The sequence below is a fragment of the Ambystoma mexicanum genome, chromosome 9 (assembly GCF_040938575.1).
Source record: "Ambystoma mexicanum isolate Mex_15411 chromosome 9, UKY_AmexF1_1, whole genome shotgun sequence".
Taxonomy (NCBI): Eukaryota; Metazoa; Chordata; class Amphibia; order Caudata; family Ambystomatidae; genus Ambystoma; species Ambystoma mexicanum.
In genome coordinates this window covers 958,930,020-958,949,080 of record NC_090931.1, presented here as the reverse complement: position 1 = coordinate 958,949,080, position 19,061 = coordinate 958,930,020, and the positions used below count along the sequence as shown (strand labels likewise).

Sequence of the window (19,061 nt, the reverse complement as noted above, 5' to 3'; positions counted from 1 at the left end):
GGGCTACTATATCTTCTGGTAGCTTAGCGTTTAAAGGTATGATTGGGTTCCAGTAGACTTTCAGTATTATCAATACTCGCTGGCTATTTTCTGGTGTTTGGTCCAGTTTTACTGTCAACAGCTGTATATATGGAGTTGGGTTTTGAGTATAAACCACAACTAATTTCAGGTCGTTCTTAATCGCCACCAGAAGGCCTGATTTAGGTCTTCCCTTTGGGCCTTTTTGAGACGGATTTAAAAATACTTTAAATCCTTCCAGTTTCTTGAAGACACAACATATTCACCTATATTTTTTTCAGTTCACCTTTTCTAAACAGATGAAACCCCCTTGTATTCTAACTAACCAGCGTCTATGCTCCCCCTACAGTATCATTTAAACGGTATTGATTTCGCGCTTTTTCTGCTACCAGATTGGCTAGCCACTTCCATTATTCGCCCTCAAACTTTTTGTTTGTGTTTCTACTGTTAAATATATGTCCTGAAGTTCTCTGTTTTTTTTCTTCGTCTTCGAATTGCACTTGTTGTTAGTAGTTTCCTTCCTATTAGACTATGATACTTCGTTTCTGCTGTGTTGGTCTTGTTTTTTTGTAATTACTTGTTTGTTCTCACATAAATCCCATTAAAAAGCCCATTAAGTGATAGGCTGTGTCCAAGAGTAGCTACTTTACCAACCTTGAGGCTGTTTGTAATATCACTGTCAGTTTACTCCTCTTCCAAGAATTCTACTATGGCGATGTCTTTGGAAGTTATTAATCTCAATACCGGAATGTGGTGCAGTAGTCCTACCACGTTTGATCTATTAAGGACCAGGCCATCGTTATAATGTAACATTATTTCTAAGAGCAAACCCTCTCAGTCATTAAGGCTTTTGTCTTTGTCCTCATCAGACCTTCTGTTGTTCTGGTCATTACGAGGTGAATGGTGTCTATCCATCAACCTCTTAGACATGGTCGACAGGCTCCTGTTCCTTTTCTGTGTTCTAATTCTCAGAGGCGATGTTATGAAAGTCTCCACTCGCTGATCGTCAGCTTGTCGAGTCTCTCTCACTTGAGGGTCTACAGTTTTGTCTTTTGGTGATCACTCTTGGCCCAGTAAGTTTTCTGTTGGTGTCCTTGTATTCAGTTACCTTCCCTCTTGTTGGATCGAGGGTTTTTCTGCACTCAATTTTTTGGTCCCTTAGTTTTGTAACTGGTTTGTTTATTTCCTGCTCATCCTCGTCCTCTTCGTCCAAGCTACTTGTGTGGCTCTCTTTACTGTTTTGATCGTACTCTTGCTCAGTATCGATCTCATATTCAGTTTGGTCCTCGTCTCCCTTACCTTCCTCATCATCGGAGATGGTATAAGTCGATAGGTCTAATAGGGCTTGGTCAGGGCCTTCCTCGTCAGATAACAACACCACTGTGTCCGTTTGTGTCTTTTCTGTTGACCCTTTTTTTTTTGTTTCAGGAGGGTTCATTTTTTGAAAAAAGGCTCGACTTGTATTAAGAGTTTTCTTTAGACCATTGTAATTGATTTGTTCGCTTCAGGTTGTTTTTCCTTATGGATTTTCTTTCTTTCTTCGGTTTGTCCCGAATTTTTTCTGCACTTCTTACGACGTCATCTGTTTTAGGACGTCCTTGTTCCTGTTCTTCCTAAAAATTTCACAAATGTCTTTCTCTCTGCTCCCTTTAAGGGTTTCCTCAGTCTCCGTAGGGATATCCAGACCCATCTTCCCTGATGTCAAAGATCTTTGTGAAGGCGTTTTTTGATTACTTATACCTTTATTTTGGTCGCATTTACTTATTTGTCGTTTTGTAAACTAGTTGTATCTTCCTCCACTACATCTGCGGTTTGACATACTTCAGTGGTTAAATTTTGGTATTCTTTTGTTTTTTCCTTTTTTCAGTTGTGTGTGCTTTACACACTTGTGGTTGGTTTTGCCTCTCCACTTGTGGTAACAAAATCCTGTGCAGGTCCTGCTCCTTAACCTTTTGGTTACCTGCCCTTCTGACTCCACAGACCTGGTCTGTATCTGATCTTTCTCTAGGCCTGTGGCTGTGTCACCAAGTTGGTGGATGATTTGATTTCCTGGTTCTGTCACCCCTTTTGGATCTATTGTAAACAGGCTTTTTCATTTCTTGTCTTTCTTTTAATATTGGCTCCAGGATGTCATGCAGAAATTGTGCAACCTTTGCGCTGCTGTTTGCCAAGTTGTTCTGTACTGAAGAAATGAATCCTTCCACAAAGATTGTTTTAGAAAGAACCATGGCCAGTAAAGTTGTATGATCCTGTAAAGTACTTGCTATATCCTCATAGAGTTTCACAAACGGTGCTAAAATTGCTGTCATTGCAGATACCAACAAGAATTTTTCTTCTGGGTATCTGCGCAAGTTTGGTCCTTCCCTCACTTCTCCTTTGTGCAGGTCACTTGGTGGTGTTGTTTTTGTTAGGTTAGTGTTTTGTGATTACAAGTTTTTCTGTGTATCCCGTTTTCCTTCTTTTTGTATATCAGTCTGGGTTCCATTCTCTTTTGTAACCTTACCTATTGTTCCCACTGTCCTTTCTTCATCTTCTATTGTTCTGGATGTTTCCAAGAGTATTTCATCTGATATTTCCGACTCCAAGGCAACCTGTCTATTTTGAACTACTTGCTGATACCTCAGTTTTGATTGCTCATAATCTTCTAATGGTTAAACCCCATTGTAGTTAAAGCAGGGAACGATCATGGAGGTTGACAAGTTCAGCGGCTTCCAGATGTTTCTTTCTCTCATAGGCACCCCTAGGTTACCATTTTGTAAACAGGCTAGTGGTTTTTGAGTTTTATTTTTATTATTAGGTAGCCACATTCTTGGGTCTTGGATTACTTCACTCAGTCCACTAATACTGTGGGTTTTATTTGTTTTGCCTTATATCAAGCATATCTTTCGTTGTTAGCGTTGCATCGTTCCCAGGGTCCTTTGTCCCAATATCAGCTGGACACTCTTTGTTAAAGCTAACATTAACCCAATCACTTTTCCTTTTCGGTGTACCATCTGATCCTACACCGTTTTTGTGTAGTCCATATTCCATTGGACCCTCTTCCATTGGGTTTCCCCCTGCCATTACTTCCTGAATGATGGTGACGCTTCCTTGATCACTACCTGAAGTTGATTTTGCTTTCAAGTTTCTTTCGAACCCTATATTCAACCATGCACCCGGCGTAACCGTGGTTTTTTCATTTATCGTGGGGTTCTTCATGTTAATTCACCCTAATTGCGTACTTTTTTTTCCAAAAGCAAATGAGCTGTGTCCAGGAAGTTTTTGCTATTTGCAGGGGCTCGCAGTTCCTTTCCCTCTAAAGCTTGATCTTGAGCCTGCGTTCTGGAATTTACATCAGTTTTTAGTTCCAGAGTGTCAATATAGGAGACAGTGCTTGCTCCTATGTTCATGTTAATGTTGAATGGGTAGTTATTCAAACCTTCCGTGCTGCTTTGGTCCTCTAACGTTAGACGCGGAGTGCACGGTTCCGCCGCCCATGAAGGTGTCAAGGTTTCCTTTATTGACTCGTCTTCTCGGTCTGCTGGATCACTTTCCAGACAGGTTTCTGGTAAGATAAGTAGTTGCAGTAACATTTGTACTGGCTGTGATACAAAGCTGTCTGCCGTCACAGCTGTAGGTGCAGTACTGAGTTGTTGTTGTGCTCGGCAAGATTTTATGACGCTCTCACTTCCCTGTTACCTTGCGCCCCAGTTTTTCCCCTTAACACATGTAGCACAAATGTTGCGCTTGTATAGCGGGAGAGAAATGTAGAAGAAATATAGAAGAGAGGACAGGGATGCAAAGATATAACAGGTACGGGTATAGTGGAGCTGCCAAAAGTCCAAAGAGGAAAATAAAGAACCGCAGCAAGCTCACACAAACTCACACCAACTCACGCCTCATGGCACGGGTCTCTCTCGGCAGCGCCAATTCAGCGCCCAATCAGCTGGAGCACCCCCACCGTGGGCCACTACGTTTCCAATTTCGGTTCTCTGTTTTTTCCCCTGTGTTTTCCACTGCAGCAGTTCTCGGCAGTCTCACGTCCTGCTATGGGGAGTTCGAGGAAAGAACCTTGTCAATACGCACACTCATGTCGTCAAGCCTCACTGACCAGCCGGAGTCGTTTGTCCACACACGTCAGCTGCCTCTAACAACCTGAGAAGCCAGTGATCTACTTGTTTTTCCACATACTCCCAAATGTGTTTTTTGCTTCTGGATAACAGGTATTCTGCTTGTTGAGTTAGGTAGTCATCAAGGGTGTTGCTAGGTCTGGAAAAGATCCGGGGCTATGCTAATGTCGTGACTGTTGGGACTCAAGGCTAGCTAGCCTTTTGGGTCCAGCCCATGAGCTTCTGTCCGGGGCTACAACCAAAAGACCCAGGGCTATAGCCCCCCAAGCTCACCCCCCAGCAATGCCTCTGGTAGTCATTTAGCATATCTCTAGCTCTTAGCAACTCCATGTCCCTTTAAGCTCCAGACTTCATGAACATAGATTCTCTTGTGTGTAGCTTTCTCTATAGGCCCTTCTCATTGAGAGGCCTTTCCCTCTTCATTGCCTATATTACACAGATAAATCTACCTGTCGAATGCCTTCAAGGCAGCTCAGGCCAAGCACAGTGTACTCCCACAGTTAACTTTCTCTTTTCAAAAGTGTGTAACGGTGCAGAAATATGATTCTGACACAGTGGTGGCATAGTGGTTGGCGAATACTTTTATTAAGTTTGAAGTTTAGTTTATTTGTAAAGCGCACCAGGCCCATGGGCAACCGGGCGCATAATCTTAAAGACAGGTTACAACAAAGTATATACACAGGGCCAGATTTGCTGGTAGTACATAAATACAGAAAACACATAGTGAGCAGTACAGTGATGACAATGCATTACTTACCGTAAAAGCATTTCTAATGGTTGTATCTGCTTAGATTCACATGCTGTGCATAGTCCGACATCCAGTGGTCACTGCGGAGTATTGCATTTTGTTTTTCGTAGTCGAAAAGGGGACGTCGACAAGGCGTGTCTCTAGTGACGTGCGGTGTACCCACAATCCCTCACGCGTCGAGGTCCCTCTGTTTGTATTTTTTCTGCCCTGAGGGAGCCTTCTAGACGTGAGTGAGTACAGAAAAGAGATATAAAAAGATGTCTATGTTCTTTCCATCCGAGCGGGGAGGAAGGGTGGGCGCATGTGAATCTAAGCAGATACAACCATCATAAATGCTTTTACGGTAAGTAATGCATTGTCTTCTGACGTTTGTTAATCTGCTTAGAATCACATGCTGTGCATAGACTAGCGAGCAGTACCCGGAGTTGGAGGTGGGTTGTGAGAAGGAACAGTAGAGAAAATATGTCTTAATACTGCTTGTCCCACCTGGGAATCAGATCTAGAGTGGGCATCTAGACAGTAGTGTTTTGTAAAGGTGTGTACAGAGCTCCAGGTTGCCGCTTTGCAAATGGACTCAAGGGGAACATTTGCAATGAATGCTATGGATGCCCCAGTGCCTCCAGTAGAGTGTGCTCTTGGCTTGAAGGGTAGTTCTCTCTTAGCAAGAGTGTAACAGAGTGATGCATTGAACAATCCATCTAGATATAGTGGACTTTGCGACTGCATCTCCTTCTCTTCCTGCTGCCACCGAGACAAAGAACTGATTAGTCTTTCTCAGTGGTCTAGTTCTTTCCATATAAAACATGACAGCTCTGCGCGCATCAAGTGTATGCAGGCTTTTTTTCTCCCGAATTTGAAGGGTTTTGAAAGAACGTTGGTAGTTCTATTGACTGATTGACATGGAATTTCGAGATGAATTTCGGTGCAAACCTTGGGTGTGTGCGTAGAACCACCTTATCTTTGTGAACTGTTACAAAGGGGTCTAGAACAGAAAGAGCCTATAGTTCACTTACTCTCCTAATGGAGGTGATAGCTATTAGGAAGGCGGTCTTAAGAGTGAGGTCTTTAAGAGTTGCCTTGTGCATGGGTTTAAATGGTGAGCCCATGAGCCTGGTAAGTACCACATTTAGGTCCCAGCCGGGAGCTGGGTTTGCTTTCGGAGGGTGTATTCTCTTTAGCCCCTCCATAAAGGCTTTAATAACTGGGACTTTCCACCATGACACTTTAAGTTGGGAAGTGGTGTATGCAGAAAGTGCCGCTAGGTGGACTTTAATAGAATTGAATACTAGACCTGAGTCCAGTAAATGGGTCAGGCACAGAACAATTTGTGTGGGAGAGTAGTCAACAGGGTTGATGTTTCTTCCTCTACACCAGATGACAAATCTCTTCCATTTGCTAGAATAACAGTGACGAGTATTAGGCTTTCTAGCCTCCCTGAGGATGTCCATGCATCTCTGCGGGAGTTGTAAATGTCCAAATTCTATGATCTCAGGAGCCAGGCTGCTAAATTCATGGTCTGAGGGCATGGATGCAGTGTCCTGCCCTTGTCCTGTGACAGCATGTTGTACGGGCAGGGAAGTTTCACTGGAGGAGATAGAGACATCTCCATCAGGTGAACGAACCATGGCTGCCGGGCCCACATAGGGGCCACTAGTATCATTGTAACTTGTTCCTGGTGCACAATCTTGTTGAGAAGGGGAGTCAGGGGGAAAAGCATAAACAAATTTCCCTGACCATGGAATCGATAGACCGTTCCCCTTGGATTGGTTCTGGGGGTACCTGGAGGCGTAATCTAGGCATTGTGAGTTCTCCAGGGTTGCGAACAGGTCCATTTCTGGAAATCCCCATTGTGTGAAAACGTTGAAGACAGTGTCTTTGTGTAAACGCTAATCGTACTCTGAGGGCAGAGGGAAGTCTCTGCTTAGTTCGTCTGCTAGCAGATTGAGTTCCCCTTGTACATGTTGTGACAGTAGGAACATGTTGTGTTTGAGAGCCCACTTCCAGATGTTCTGGGACAGCTTGGACAGTCCTGGAGAGTGAGTGCCCCCTTGTTTGTTGAGGTAGTACATGGCTGTGGTGCTGTCCGTGAGGACCATCACTGTCTTCCCTTGTAGGTGTGTCTGGAAGGCTTTTAGTGCCCTGAACACAGCAAGTAGCTCCAGTAAGTTTATGTGTTTGGAAGCTACGCTCGGAGTCCAAACTCCATGAGCAGTCTGATGGGATAGGTGAGCCCCCCATCCTGTGAGGAATGCGTCTGTGGTTAGAGTGTCTTCCACTGCAGGGGTGGCGAATGGTTTCCCTATTACCAGGTTTTCCTTCGACCACCACCATAGTGAGAGAACCAAGGCCTGCCAGACCACCACTAGATCGTCCCATTGTCGGCTGGCCTGACACCACTGGCTGTTGAGCCACTCTTGCATTGGGCGCATGCGCAGGCGCGCGTGGGTTACCAAATAAATGCATGACAACATCATTCCTAGAAATCGCATGCTTTGCGTACCGTCACCTCTCGACCTGCTACATATTGAGGGATCTGAAACAGCATGTTTTGGACCCTCTCGTTGGAGGGGAAGACGAGGCCGTCCTTTGTTCGAATTAGAGCCCCTAGGAATTGTTTGACTTGGCTGGGGTCTAGGCTGGACTTCTCGTTGGAGAAGCCCAGTTGGAACAAAAGGTCTACAGTCTTTTGGGTATTTGAAAAGCATGTTTCGTAAGAATCCCCTGTTATGAACCAATCGTCGAGGTAGGGGTATACTGGGATGGACAACCTGCGCAGGTGTGCCGCTGCCACTGCCAGTACTTTCGTGAATACCCTCAGTGCTGATGCTATCCCGAAGGGTAGCACTCTGAACTGGTAGTGTTTGCCCTCTATCATGAACCTGAGTTATTTTCTGTGCGCTGGCAACATTAAAATATGAAAGTATGCATCTTTCATGTCCAGTGTTGTCATGTAATCTCCTTGTGATAGCAGGGGGATCACTTCCTGTAAGGTCACCATACGAAACTTTTGAGTTTGACAAATTTGTTCGCTGGGAGCAGATCTAATACAGGGCGCATGGTTAAGTCCTTTTTGGGTACAAGGAAGTACACTGAATAAATACCTTCCGTTACCTGAGATAGAGGCACGACCTCTATAGCTCCTTTTTCCAGTAGCTGGTCCACTTCTTGTAGAAGGATGGCGAGGTGTTCTGGTGTCATGCGTCGTCCCCTTGGGGGTCTGTACGTTGGGGAACTGTTGAATTCTATACAGCAGCCGCGGGCTATGGTTGATAGTACCTAGCGGTCTGAAGTTATTCCCTCCCATGCTGGAAGAAAGGATGTTAACCAGCCCCCGACCAGCGATGCATGGGAGGGGACCCGAATCTTCTAGTCATTTGGTGTTGGTGTCTTGGGAACCTCTAGGGGTAGAACCCCGACCTCTCCCTTTGCCACGGCGTTGTCCTCTCTGGTTGTATTGGCCACTGGTGCCTTGGTTAGAGGACCAGTTGTTTGCAGAGTATTGCTGCTGCTGATTTTGCTGCTGGCGTTGGCCTCGAAAAAAGCACCTATTGCCATAGCCACGTTTGTTAGGAGGCCTAGAAATCTGGTCTAGGGTTTGAATGGTGTCAAACTCTTTCTTTGCCGTTTCTATTGCCTCATCAACCGCCTTTCCAAAGAGGTTGGCATCTTCTTTAGGCTTGTTGATTAGAGATGCTTGCGTTTCAGGTTTAAACCCTGAATTACGCAGCCAGACATGGCGTTTGAGGAGTATTCCTTGGACTAGGGAACGGCCAGCCGTTTCTGCAGCATCGAGAGTGTTTTTCACGATGCTTTGGTTAACTAGGGTCCCTTCAGTAATCGTGGCCAGAAAGGATTCTGGTACCTCCTCAGCATCCTTGCGTAGCTTGCTCCATTGTGCATCTGCGTCACTTGCTAGCAAGGAATTGTTGTTTGCAATCCTTGCGGAAAAAGCAGCGGAGGCTGTGATCCTCTTCCCCAGGGCATACCATTTTTTGCCCTCCTTATCTGGTGGTGCTTCGTTGGTAGATAGCAGGACCCCTGCTCTTTTCCTTGTATTTGTCACCACTAGGGAGTCTGGTACAGAGTGGCCCCTGACGTATAACGGGTCTGAAGGGGAGGGACTGAATAGTTTTTCTATCCTCGGGTTGACCCCTCTGACCAACGCGGGTGTAGATAGTGAAGGGATAATTCGTCTCCTTACTGAGGCGAGGAGATGAATGGTTTGGCTGACGGGGGGTTTCTCCTTGATTACCTTCTCCACAATGTCCATGTCAGGAGAAATCTCCCCAGTGTCTATTTCGAAATGCGCTGCTGCCTTGCGTAGTAGTGCATTAAATGTAGGTTGATCATCTATAGGTGACGTGTTCCTATTATCCTATTAGGCGAGTCCTCGGGAGGGGACACGTTTAGTACATCAGGGTCTGAAAACACTGATGGGGACTGCCAGGGCTGTGAAGCACCTTCCTCTGGGTCTTCTCCGAAGCCCCCCCACCTATATCTGGATTTTCTTCAAAACCCTCTTCCTCTAGGTTTTGTTCCTCTTCGTTGCCTAAAAATTCGTCCTCCTCCTGAAAGTGGGGGTCCTCTTCAGTGAGGTCATATAAACTTATATCCACTTGGGAGGGATTAAACAGCCTAGGGAATTTAGCCCTGGGGTTCATCTGAGGTCCCTCTCTTGCCCTCTTCGGTGGTGGTAGGTTTTGAGTCTCCATAAACCTCTCCATCTTCTCCATACAGAACTGGAGTCTCTCCAGGGTCTCATGAGGTACCCCTGAGCGGTCTGGGAGGGGGGGAGGGGGGGGGCAAGGGTCTTTGGCTTGAAAATGCTTTGACCTCTCCCATAACGTTGAAGAAAGGTCTCTGTCGCTGTCTGAAAAGCCTTCTGGTAGGCTAGGAGTCCCTTTAGATGAAGGGGGCAGTTCCTGCCTTCCTTCAGGCCTTTTCGGCATTTCTCTTCTGAGCGGGATTCAGCGTATCTTTCGCCGTCCGCTTCTGGCTATCGGCGGAAACGATCCTCGCCAGGCTCTCGACGACTAATCTGTCTGTGGAGGGCTCTGGCATTGACGTTATGGCGTCGCGCGTTCTACGGCGACGGGCGCTCTCTGACGGAGCGCTTCGTCTGGCGGTTTGGGGGTAGCGCCCTTATCTGGGGGAAGCCCAGTCGCTGGTCACGTCTGCGGTTGCGAGGGGGGCTTAAGACTCTTACGGTCTGAGGATGACGCCGGTGGAACCTGTGTCTCCGTTGGCGCTGATGGTTTCTTCATCTTTAACGAAGAAGAGCCGTGGGTTATGTGTTTATGGGAGTGTTTTTTGTGTGCGTCAGTGTCGCCGGGGTGTTCATCCCAATAAGCAGGGCGTGAGCCGAACTTGTCGGGGCCGGGGACAGACGACGAGGAGCGCGAGCGCTCCTTAGAGAGGTCTACGACTTCCGTAACGGATGTCGGGTTATCACATTCCTCGTCACTTTCTGCGGCGGCCGGTGAGGAATCGGACCTCGACATGGCGTAGGCCGCCCACCTTTTGACCATGCGGTCCTTTAAAGTCTTAGGCTTAAGAAGCTGACAAGCCGCGCAGCCGTCTTCCTTGTGGTCGAGGGGCAAGCAACTGTTACACCGTTTATGCTCGTCTTTCCAGGTAAACTTGCCCTTGCAACGCGGGCAAAACCTAAAGGGTGTCCTCTCCATAGCTGAGGAAATATTTCACTGTGTTAACAACCCCGAGGGAAAGGGAGGGGGAAAAGGAAAGGCATTCTCAGAGAGAAACAAGAAATGTCCCACGACCCCACTCTCCCTACTGTCTTATGGCCGGCGAGGCCAGGCCACGTGTTCGGCAGCGCCGAAGGATCTCCTCCGTCTCGTCCCCGCCGTTGAAGTTCTTACTGGGCGGAGAAAAGGCTTCACAGCTACGTCGAGGGAGGGATCTTATGTAAAATATATATTAATAAATAATGACCAATGGTCGAGTAAATTAATTTGCAATGTCTCTCGAGGAGCTCCGCGTAAAGGCGACCAATATCTGGGCGGAAAAAAACAATCTGAGGGACCTCGACGCGTGAGGGATTGTGGGTACACCGCACGTCACTATAGGGATAGTGTTACAGACACGCCTTGTCGACATCCCCTTTTTGACTACGAAAAACAAAATGCAATACTCCGCAGTGACCACTTGATGTCAGACTTTGCACAGCATGTGATTCTAAGCAGATTAACAAACATCAGAAACATATATACACAGGTGAAATATGTTTCAGGTAAGGGACCGGCTAACAGGGTACCTTATGCTATCTGGGTGAACAGCCAAGCTTTGGCGTTGTTCTTGAACATCAGGAAAGAAGGTTCAGTTCTTATGTGTGTTGGTAAAGTATTCCACAGTTTGGAGGCTAGGACAGGGAAACTCACGCCACCCGCTTTTTGGAGTTTGAATCTAGGCAGGGTTAGGCTGTGAACTTGGGCTGATCTAGTAGGTCGGGATGAGGAGTGAAGTGCAAGACGCGATGTGAGGTAAGGTGGGGCATCGTTGTTCAGGCATTTGTGCGTCAGGGCTAGCGTTTTCAAGGCAATTCTTTGCTTTACCGGGAGCCAGTGTAGGTCAGACCTAAATGTAGAGATATGAGACCTTCTGGGGATATTGAGAGCTGCCCTTATGGCATTATTCTGAATAGTTTGAAGTTTGTTGAGGTTCGTCTGACTGGTCCCGAGGTAGAGAGCGCTACAGTAATCTATTTTGGACATGATGAGTGTTCTGGCCAATGTGGTACAGTTGTGAGAGTTCAGAAATGGTCTGCAGGCGGTAATAAGTTTACATATGTAGGCGGAGGCCGACCTAACAGCATTTGTTTGTCTGTTCAGGGAGGGTGTCGAGTCCAGATAAACTCCTAATGTTTTGGTGTCTTTGGAGACCTTGATGACGTTGCCGTCAATCGTGAAGGACTTATAGGATTGGTTAAGTTTGGTAAGACGATAAGTGAATCCTAGTAGTAAGAGCTCTGTCTTAACGTCGTTGAGGCAAAGTTCATGTTGCGCCATCCAGGCTTGAATGACCAAGTAGACATCATTCAGGGCTTTGGTGTCGGCTGTGTATTCACCAGTATTGGGAATGAGTATCTGGGCGTCATCCGCGTAGTTAGTGTAAGATACACCCAGATAGTTAAGCACATCTAAGAGGGGCTTGGTGAATACATTATATAGTGTAGGTGATACACAAGAGTCTTGAGGGACGCCGCAGAGAATGGGAGAGGGGCCTGCTGATGCTGAGGGTGAGAATACCCGCATAGATCTTTTGCTGAGGAATGAGTGGATCCAGGCATTAGCAGAGTCAGAAAAGTAGGCAGTAGATTTGAGATGTTGGCAAAGTATTCGGTGGTTGACCAGATCGAATGCCGCAGAGGGGTCTAGGAAAAGGAGTAGCGCAAGCTTCCTGTTGTCCTTTAGTGTCTCCATCTGAGTTTTCAAGTCGATCAGGGCTGTTTCAGTGCCGTGTTTGGGGCGGAAGCCTGATTGTCTTAGCCCCAGGAGTTTGTTGGACTCAAGGTAGTCTTGGATCTGCAGGTAAGCTGCGCGGTCAAGAATCTTAAGCAAGAACGGGACCGTGGTGATTGGTCTGAAGTTGGTTGGGATGTTAGCGTCAAGGGATGGTTTTTTGAGTAGTGGGATTACCCACGCACCCTTGAGGTTGTCAGAGACTGTACCCGTTTTGAAAGAGGCATTTATGAATGATGTAATGAAAGGGGCAAGGTAATGTGAAGCTTCTTTGATGATGGAGCTGGGCAAGGGTCACCTTGGCAGTTGGACGGTTTAAGGTTGTTGATGATTCCTTCTACTTCAGGGATGGTAAGAGTGGAGAAGGTGAATGGTTTAACAGATGGGTTAGCTTGGAGTTGGGAGCTAGTTGTGGGTGTGAACAGTGGTTGGTCCAAATGTAATGACTTTTGTTTATTTCTGATTTTGGTTTGAAGGGTGGCAATTTTACCTAGAAGTGCTGTCTGGAAGTTAGTGCACCAGTTGCTATCTTTAGGACAGGAGTCAGGGGGGGCTACAGGTGACTCGTGTTCTTTGAGAATTTTAAATAGTTCCTTTGTATTTGATTGTGCTGAAGAAATGCGGTTATTGTATGAGTCCTTTTTGGCCTGGTGAAGAGCTTCTTTATAGTTAAGGGTGGCTAATATGAGGCTGTCCTTGTGTGTGTCAGAGGGGTGACTTTTCCATCGTGACTCTGCATTACGTTTCTCTTTACGTAGCACTCTGAGCTGCGGTGTGAACCACGGGTTTAGGTGCACGTGTTGTTTGGGTCTTCTAAGTTTGAGTGGGGCGATAGAGTTTATGGCTGTGAGAACTGACTGATAGTGGGGTCAGAGCAGGAGTCGGTGGCATTGTTAAGAGTGGGGAGGATGGAGGGGAGCAGTTTTTCTGTGGTTATGTTTTTTGTTTCTGGTGAGGGTGGCTGGGGCAACAAGAGGCACTGGTAGTGAGGCTGCTTCAATGCTAAAGGTGATTATATGGTGATCCGACCAAGCACAGGGAACGCTGGAGAGAAGGCGGATGTTGCAGTTAGTGTCGCTAAGCCAGTCTAAGGCTCGCACTTTATTGTGGGTAGGTTTTTGTATATGGTGCGAAAAGCCTAGATCTGTTAGGGTGTTGGCAAGATCAAGTGCCGCAGTGTCATTGGGGTCTTGGTGACCTAAATTAAGGTCACCAAGGATAATAATTTGAGAGTTCCTTTTTGCTTTGTCAAGTGCTAGAGTGGCAATGTCATCCACGAAGGAGGTAGGGGGGCCAGGTGGTCTGTAGATTAGATGGATGGTGGCCGTTTGGTTGGCCGATAGTGTGAGTTTGACCGAGAGTAGCTCTGCGGTTTCCAACTTAGTGCTCGGTAGAGTTCTAAGTCGTAATGAGTTTTTGTAGATGAATGCGATTCCTCCACCTCTGGCGGTACGGTCGCATCTGGTGATGGCATAATTAGGTGGGATAGCCAGAGAGAGGGCTGGGCCAGAGGCGGGGTGCAGCCAGGTCTCAGAGATGGCGATAAAGTCAAGCTCCTGGGTCTTGATGAGATCTTCAATGTCCAGGGCGTGGGCTGCTAGGGGCGAGCGTTGATCATGGCGGCCTTAACAAGGCCAGCGTTGCTAGGTTTAGCCTTAATCTGACTGGTGTTGCCTGAGGCGGCAAGGTTAGTCTGTGGGCCTTGGGGTGTAGGTGTGGTGAGAGTTTGTGAAGACAAACTAGGCTTCATGGTTTTCAGAGGTATGTGGGGTGCAAGGGGTGACCCTTCTTGCCCATAAGTCTAGAGCCTAGTCTTAAGTTTCTCAAGGCGGTGGCGCGCGGTTGATTAGGTGTAGGTTTTTTAGTAAAGTGGTCGAGCCATAAGGCCGGCGCATTGAGGTAGCTATTAGGAAGCTGGGGGATAGCGCTAGAGTAAGTGTCAGCAAGTCTGCAGGTAGGAGCCATGGTTGTAATGTACAGACTGGTGGGTGCCAATGTGCTAGGGGGTGATAAGTAAGGCGCATAGGTGGATAGCCACAGTATGAGGAGTACTCCTAATAGCGGGAGGAGGGAGTTTTGAGCAGGTAGGCGTGGTAACATGTTACCAGAGTTGCGTGGAGTAGAGTGGGGCACCAGGCCAATGTTTTGGTTACTAAGTGGACAGAGAGAAAGCAATAGGCTAGGACGGCGGGCTCTGTAGACTATGCAGTACAGAGTGCATTGACGATAACATCAGATGACAATCATATCAAGGTAAAGCAGTGCAGAATTGCAGTGCAACTAAAATCTAATATCAAGCAAATCAGGGTAGAGCAGTGCAACGTACAGCGCAGCTGGATTCGAGTGACAAGCACCTCAGGTAAAATAAGAAAATGAAAATAAAACCCCACCATGCCCGAACGCTAAGAGGGGTTTCCCCGCCAGAACCAAAACTAAGGAGCCTGTCAGGACGGACAAGAACTAAAAAGAGTACACTATCCTATGTCAAAAACCTATTTCCAACCCTTAGAACTAAACTAAAAGGTGTTTACTATCCTCTTGGTCCAGAAGAATGACTCCCTCCTTCTGGACAGGGGCATTTCCATTTATCAAGAAAACTGGTTCCTGAGGGAATGGCTCCCTCCTCCTGTTTTTTTTCAGCAAAGTGTTCACAATGTTCACAACTACACCGGGGAGTATGACTTTTCCCCGGTTCTCTCCCGGTTCCTTGCCAAGAGAATGCCTCCCTTCTCTTGTCTTTTCAGAATGTTCAAAAAACCAAAAGGGGATAGGACTCCCTTCCTCTGGTTCTCTATTGGCTTCTTTGCACTGCAAAGAGAATGCCTCCCTTCTCTTGGCTTTTCACAATATTCGCAGTGCCATGGTGAATGTCTCCCTTCCTGTGGCCTTTCTTACATAGCCAACCTGATTCACTATCCTGCCAGATACGGTGACATTGAAGATGGATGATCGCTTGCCCTCATGGGTGCATGTCCTAGACTCGCAATTCCTCTGCCCATTTCTGGTTTTCTCTTCCTTCTTGATAGACTCTCCTGCCAAGTACCTCCCTTTTGCAAAACCCATGATAACAATTCTTCACAGCTTTCAGGGTCACAGAGCATATATTGTCAGCTTCTCGCGCCCCTTGTATCTTGCCACTGCGTTCTCTGGTCCCCATCGCTTGTTAGGCAACCTGCATAACTTCATAGCATTGGATGTGTAGGTTGCGACTTCTTCCGGGCGCCTGCAGTAAGCTGGGGGACTTCTGTAGCTCTCTCCAGTCTCTCCCTGGCAGCACAGTCTCTCCTCTATGTACTCTCTATGGTTCAGGGACGCTCGGTGCTTCCATTCGTCAGCTTGCCTTTCATTCTTTCTGCTTTGGAACGGCTTCGGTTATCCCAGCTCCTTTCACGGTGTCCCGTTCCTCGTCCGTCTTCGCTCTACCCGGGTGCTTGCTCTCGCTGTTCCTCGGAGGAAGACTAGCCAAATGGTTAAGTCCTTCTTCTGTTTCATACTGGCTTTGGCCAATAGGAAGTCAGTAACAACTAGACCGTTCCATGTGTTTCCTAAAGGTGCTCTCCATCCCTCCACACCTCCTCGTCACAGTACTGAACTGCCTTATTCTCGTAGGGCTCAAAAGAGCTATTCTTTGTCTCAGTAATTTGCAAGGAGATTATAATTGGGTAGCTGTGATTCTTCCTCGTCTCGGTAGTAACAAAATGGAACAGATTCCTCAACCTTACGTATGCAGATTGTAGAGTGTTGTAGATTGGTTGGCATAGGGAGTTGAATGAAGAGGTGATAGTGTACGTGAACACCACATTCACTGGTCCCGTAGGTGGGCTTCCCTCCCCATGAAATCCACCCACTGAGTACCACCCCCAGGGGTACTATCGGGTAGCAGCCTCACCTCCCTGGCCTCATGAGAAGGGGCTCATCCTAGGGGAGAAGGGACGACATCCGAGGATGTGTCACAAGGGGAAGATATCAGTCCCTAGCCTCTACACCACCTCTGACAAACAGAATAGCAACATTGAGGCTCTAGTTTTGCAGATTGAGCTGCTCATCACTGCCTAGTGACAGCTCTAATGAGATCAGTGAGTGGTCTGAGATGTAAATGTCACCAATCCCTGCAGCACTACACAATCTACTGATCAACCGCAAAGACACCCAAAGATAGTCACCTTACAATGTCTTTTAAGTATATAATATCTATAAAATATTTGAAGCTTTTTGTGCAGGATTTCAGTAGGTCTAATAAAAGAATACATACCGTGCATCCATAAGGGAGTCCAGACTGCTACTTGCAACATCCGCTATCTTCCCCATGAGTGGGCTATTGTACATGTGCTGTTCACTTAGACACAAAGCAAATTTAGATAGTGCTGACGGGTTGAATCTATTTCACAGGTCCAAGGAAAGAAGAAATATTAACGTCATCACTATCATAAATACAAAACACAGATGATTGCAAAAGCATAGAAGGAAACGAAAACAACATACATAGCACAGGATGTACACCACCAACCATTAAAAAGTGGGATATGCAATACAGTTGTTCTGCAACCACAGTGTTGCATCGTGCCTGTGTCTAAAGGCCTCCACTACTGCTTTGCATCGCACCCCCACTTTCCAACTATATTGCTGCCACCAGCTCACTGAACTATGGCAGCCACACAACCTCTTGTTCCCTCTCACATTCCTCCTACCCACTTCATACCCTCGTTCTTCACCAAGCCGATCACCACGGCAACCCTTGCTAAACATACCGGAGCTGCCACATGCCCGAGATCAATCAACATTAGGAACAAACTTTTAGGTCTCCGCTCCAGACAACCATCTATCTCACCACTTTTCTGCACAGACAGAACCACTGGCACACACATGCTCACCAAAATACACGCCCAACCGAGAACACCCATAGCACCACTGGTCTCTCCCTCACCCAAACCAGCTAACAGCACCAAACCTTCCCCTACCGTTACTGATCTGCAATGCGAACTAATTAATGTCAGGTCCATTCCAGCACATGCCACCGAAATCTACGACCTTATCTCCAACCTAAACCGCGATATCCTTGCCTTCACAGAGACTTGGCTACACAGTGCAGCAGGCCCAGCCCTCACCCTAGCCATCCCTCCAGGATACTCCATCAGGCAAGACCGACTCACCACCGTAGGTGGAGGTGTAGCACTTATTGTAAAGGACCGTCTAAAGGCCAGACAAACCCTGTCTAATCTCGGAGGGAACACCGACACCCTTGCAGTAAAGATCTCCCTCTCCAACAACACCACTATCACCCTCTACCTAGTCTACCGCCCCCAGGCCCTCTACTAGACTTCCATGAAAACCTCACACACCTCCTAGATGCCAACTTGAAAACCACATCCAAATCTATCCTCCTAGGTGACTTTAATCTTGGCCTTAACGATAAGAATGACAAACCATCCAAAGCCCTGACCTTAGCCTTACAGGAACTAGGCTTTGAACAAATAATTCTTGTGCCCACGCACCTTAAAGGGCGTACCCTTGATTGGGTACTGGACCACAATTGTAATACGGACATCAGCTCCATCTCCCCCACGCCTTGGTCTGACCATTTCCTTATACACTTCCTCGTACCAGCCACTAACTCCACCACAGAAAAACATGAACCTATCCCTCCTGCACTGGCAAGATGTGCCAAAAACATCACCAAGGATAGGATCCTACCCCACTTAGCTACTCTCACCTCCAACCTCCATGTACCCTCTGACCCTTCGGTACTGGCGGATATCTATAAATCCACAATAAGTACTGCCATAGACAATACTGCTCCACTCCAGAAGAAGAAAGCCAAAAATGTGAAACATCCCAACTCCTGGTTCTCTACTAAATTAAAAGAACTCCGCACCCAAAAACGCAAAGCGCTGAATAAATGGCAATAATGTAGTTACACTGTCAGCATACAATACACTTGCCACACAATACAAAAAGGCAATAATTACCGCCAAATCTGCATCCTACAACGCCAGAATCTCCAAGGCAACCTCAGAATCCAAAGAACTCTTTGCAATATTCAAAGAGTTATCTACCTCAGCCCTAAATCCCATCAAGGACCAAAACTGGTACAATTCAGTTCAAACTGCCCTATTGAATAAAATCGAGCTCTCTACAAAAGAAAATTCAGGAGCACCACAAGAATATGACAACACATCAGAAACACCTCCAACCAAGAGCATGAGATCACCCCTAGCTCCAAGCGCACCGACTCAAAAAAACCTATACCACCTTTTAAATTCAGGGAAATCACTAAAAGTGAAGTCGCAGAGATTGCTAACGAAATCAGGCCTTCTAACTGTAAAGGCGATGCCTGCCCAGCCAAACTGGTCAAAGACTGTGCTGAAGCACTCACCCCCTTTCTCAAATCCTCCATCATCGCATCCTTCAACTCAAACACTGTCCCAGACAGCTTAAAAATAGCATGGGTGTGCCCCCTTCTAAAAAAAAAAAAAACAACCCTAGATCCAGAAATGGCTAGCAACTACAGGCCCATCACCACCGTCCCTTTTCTGCTCAAGATACTCGACAAAGTGGCCTACATGCAAATCCAGCAATACCTCGAAGAAAACCACATCCTAGGCAAAAGACGGTCGGGCTTCCGCCCGGGGCACAGAGCAGAGTCTGCACTGCTCGATCTCAAAATACAACTCAGCGACATCATGGACAAAGGAAAACCAGCACTCCTCC

General features: G+C 46.9%; 1 protein-coding gene across 3 annotated transcripts in view; it reads right to left on the bottom strand.

Moving 5' to 3' along the window:
• Nucleotides 1-19,061, bottom strand: part of FASTKD1 (FAST kinase domains 1) — a 677,639-nt gene that overhangs the window by 413,597 nt on the left and 244,981 nt on the right. For all 3 annotated transcript variants that reach the window (XM_069616163.1, XM_069616165.1, XM_069616164.1), the window contains exon 4: nucleotides 16,606-16,731. In XM_069616163.1, the coding sequence (XP_069472264.1) occupies nucleotides 16,606-16,731 (126 nt within the window). The remainder of the gene's footprint in view (nucleotides 1-16,605; nucleotides 16,732-19,061) is intronic.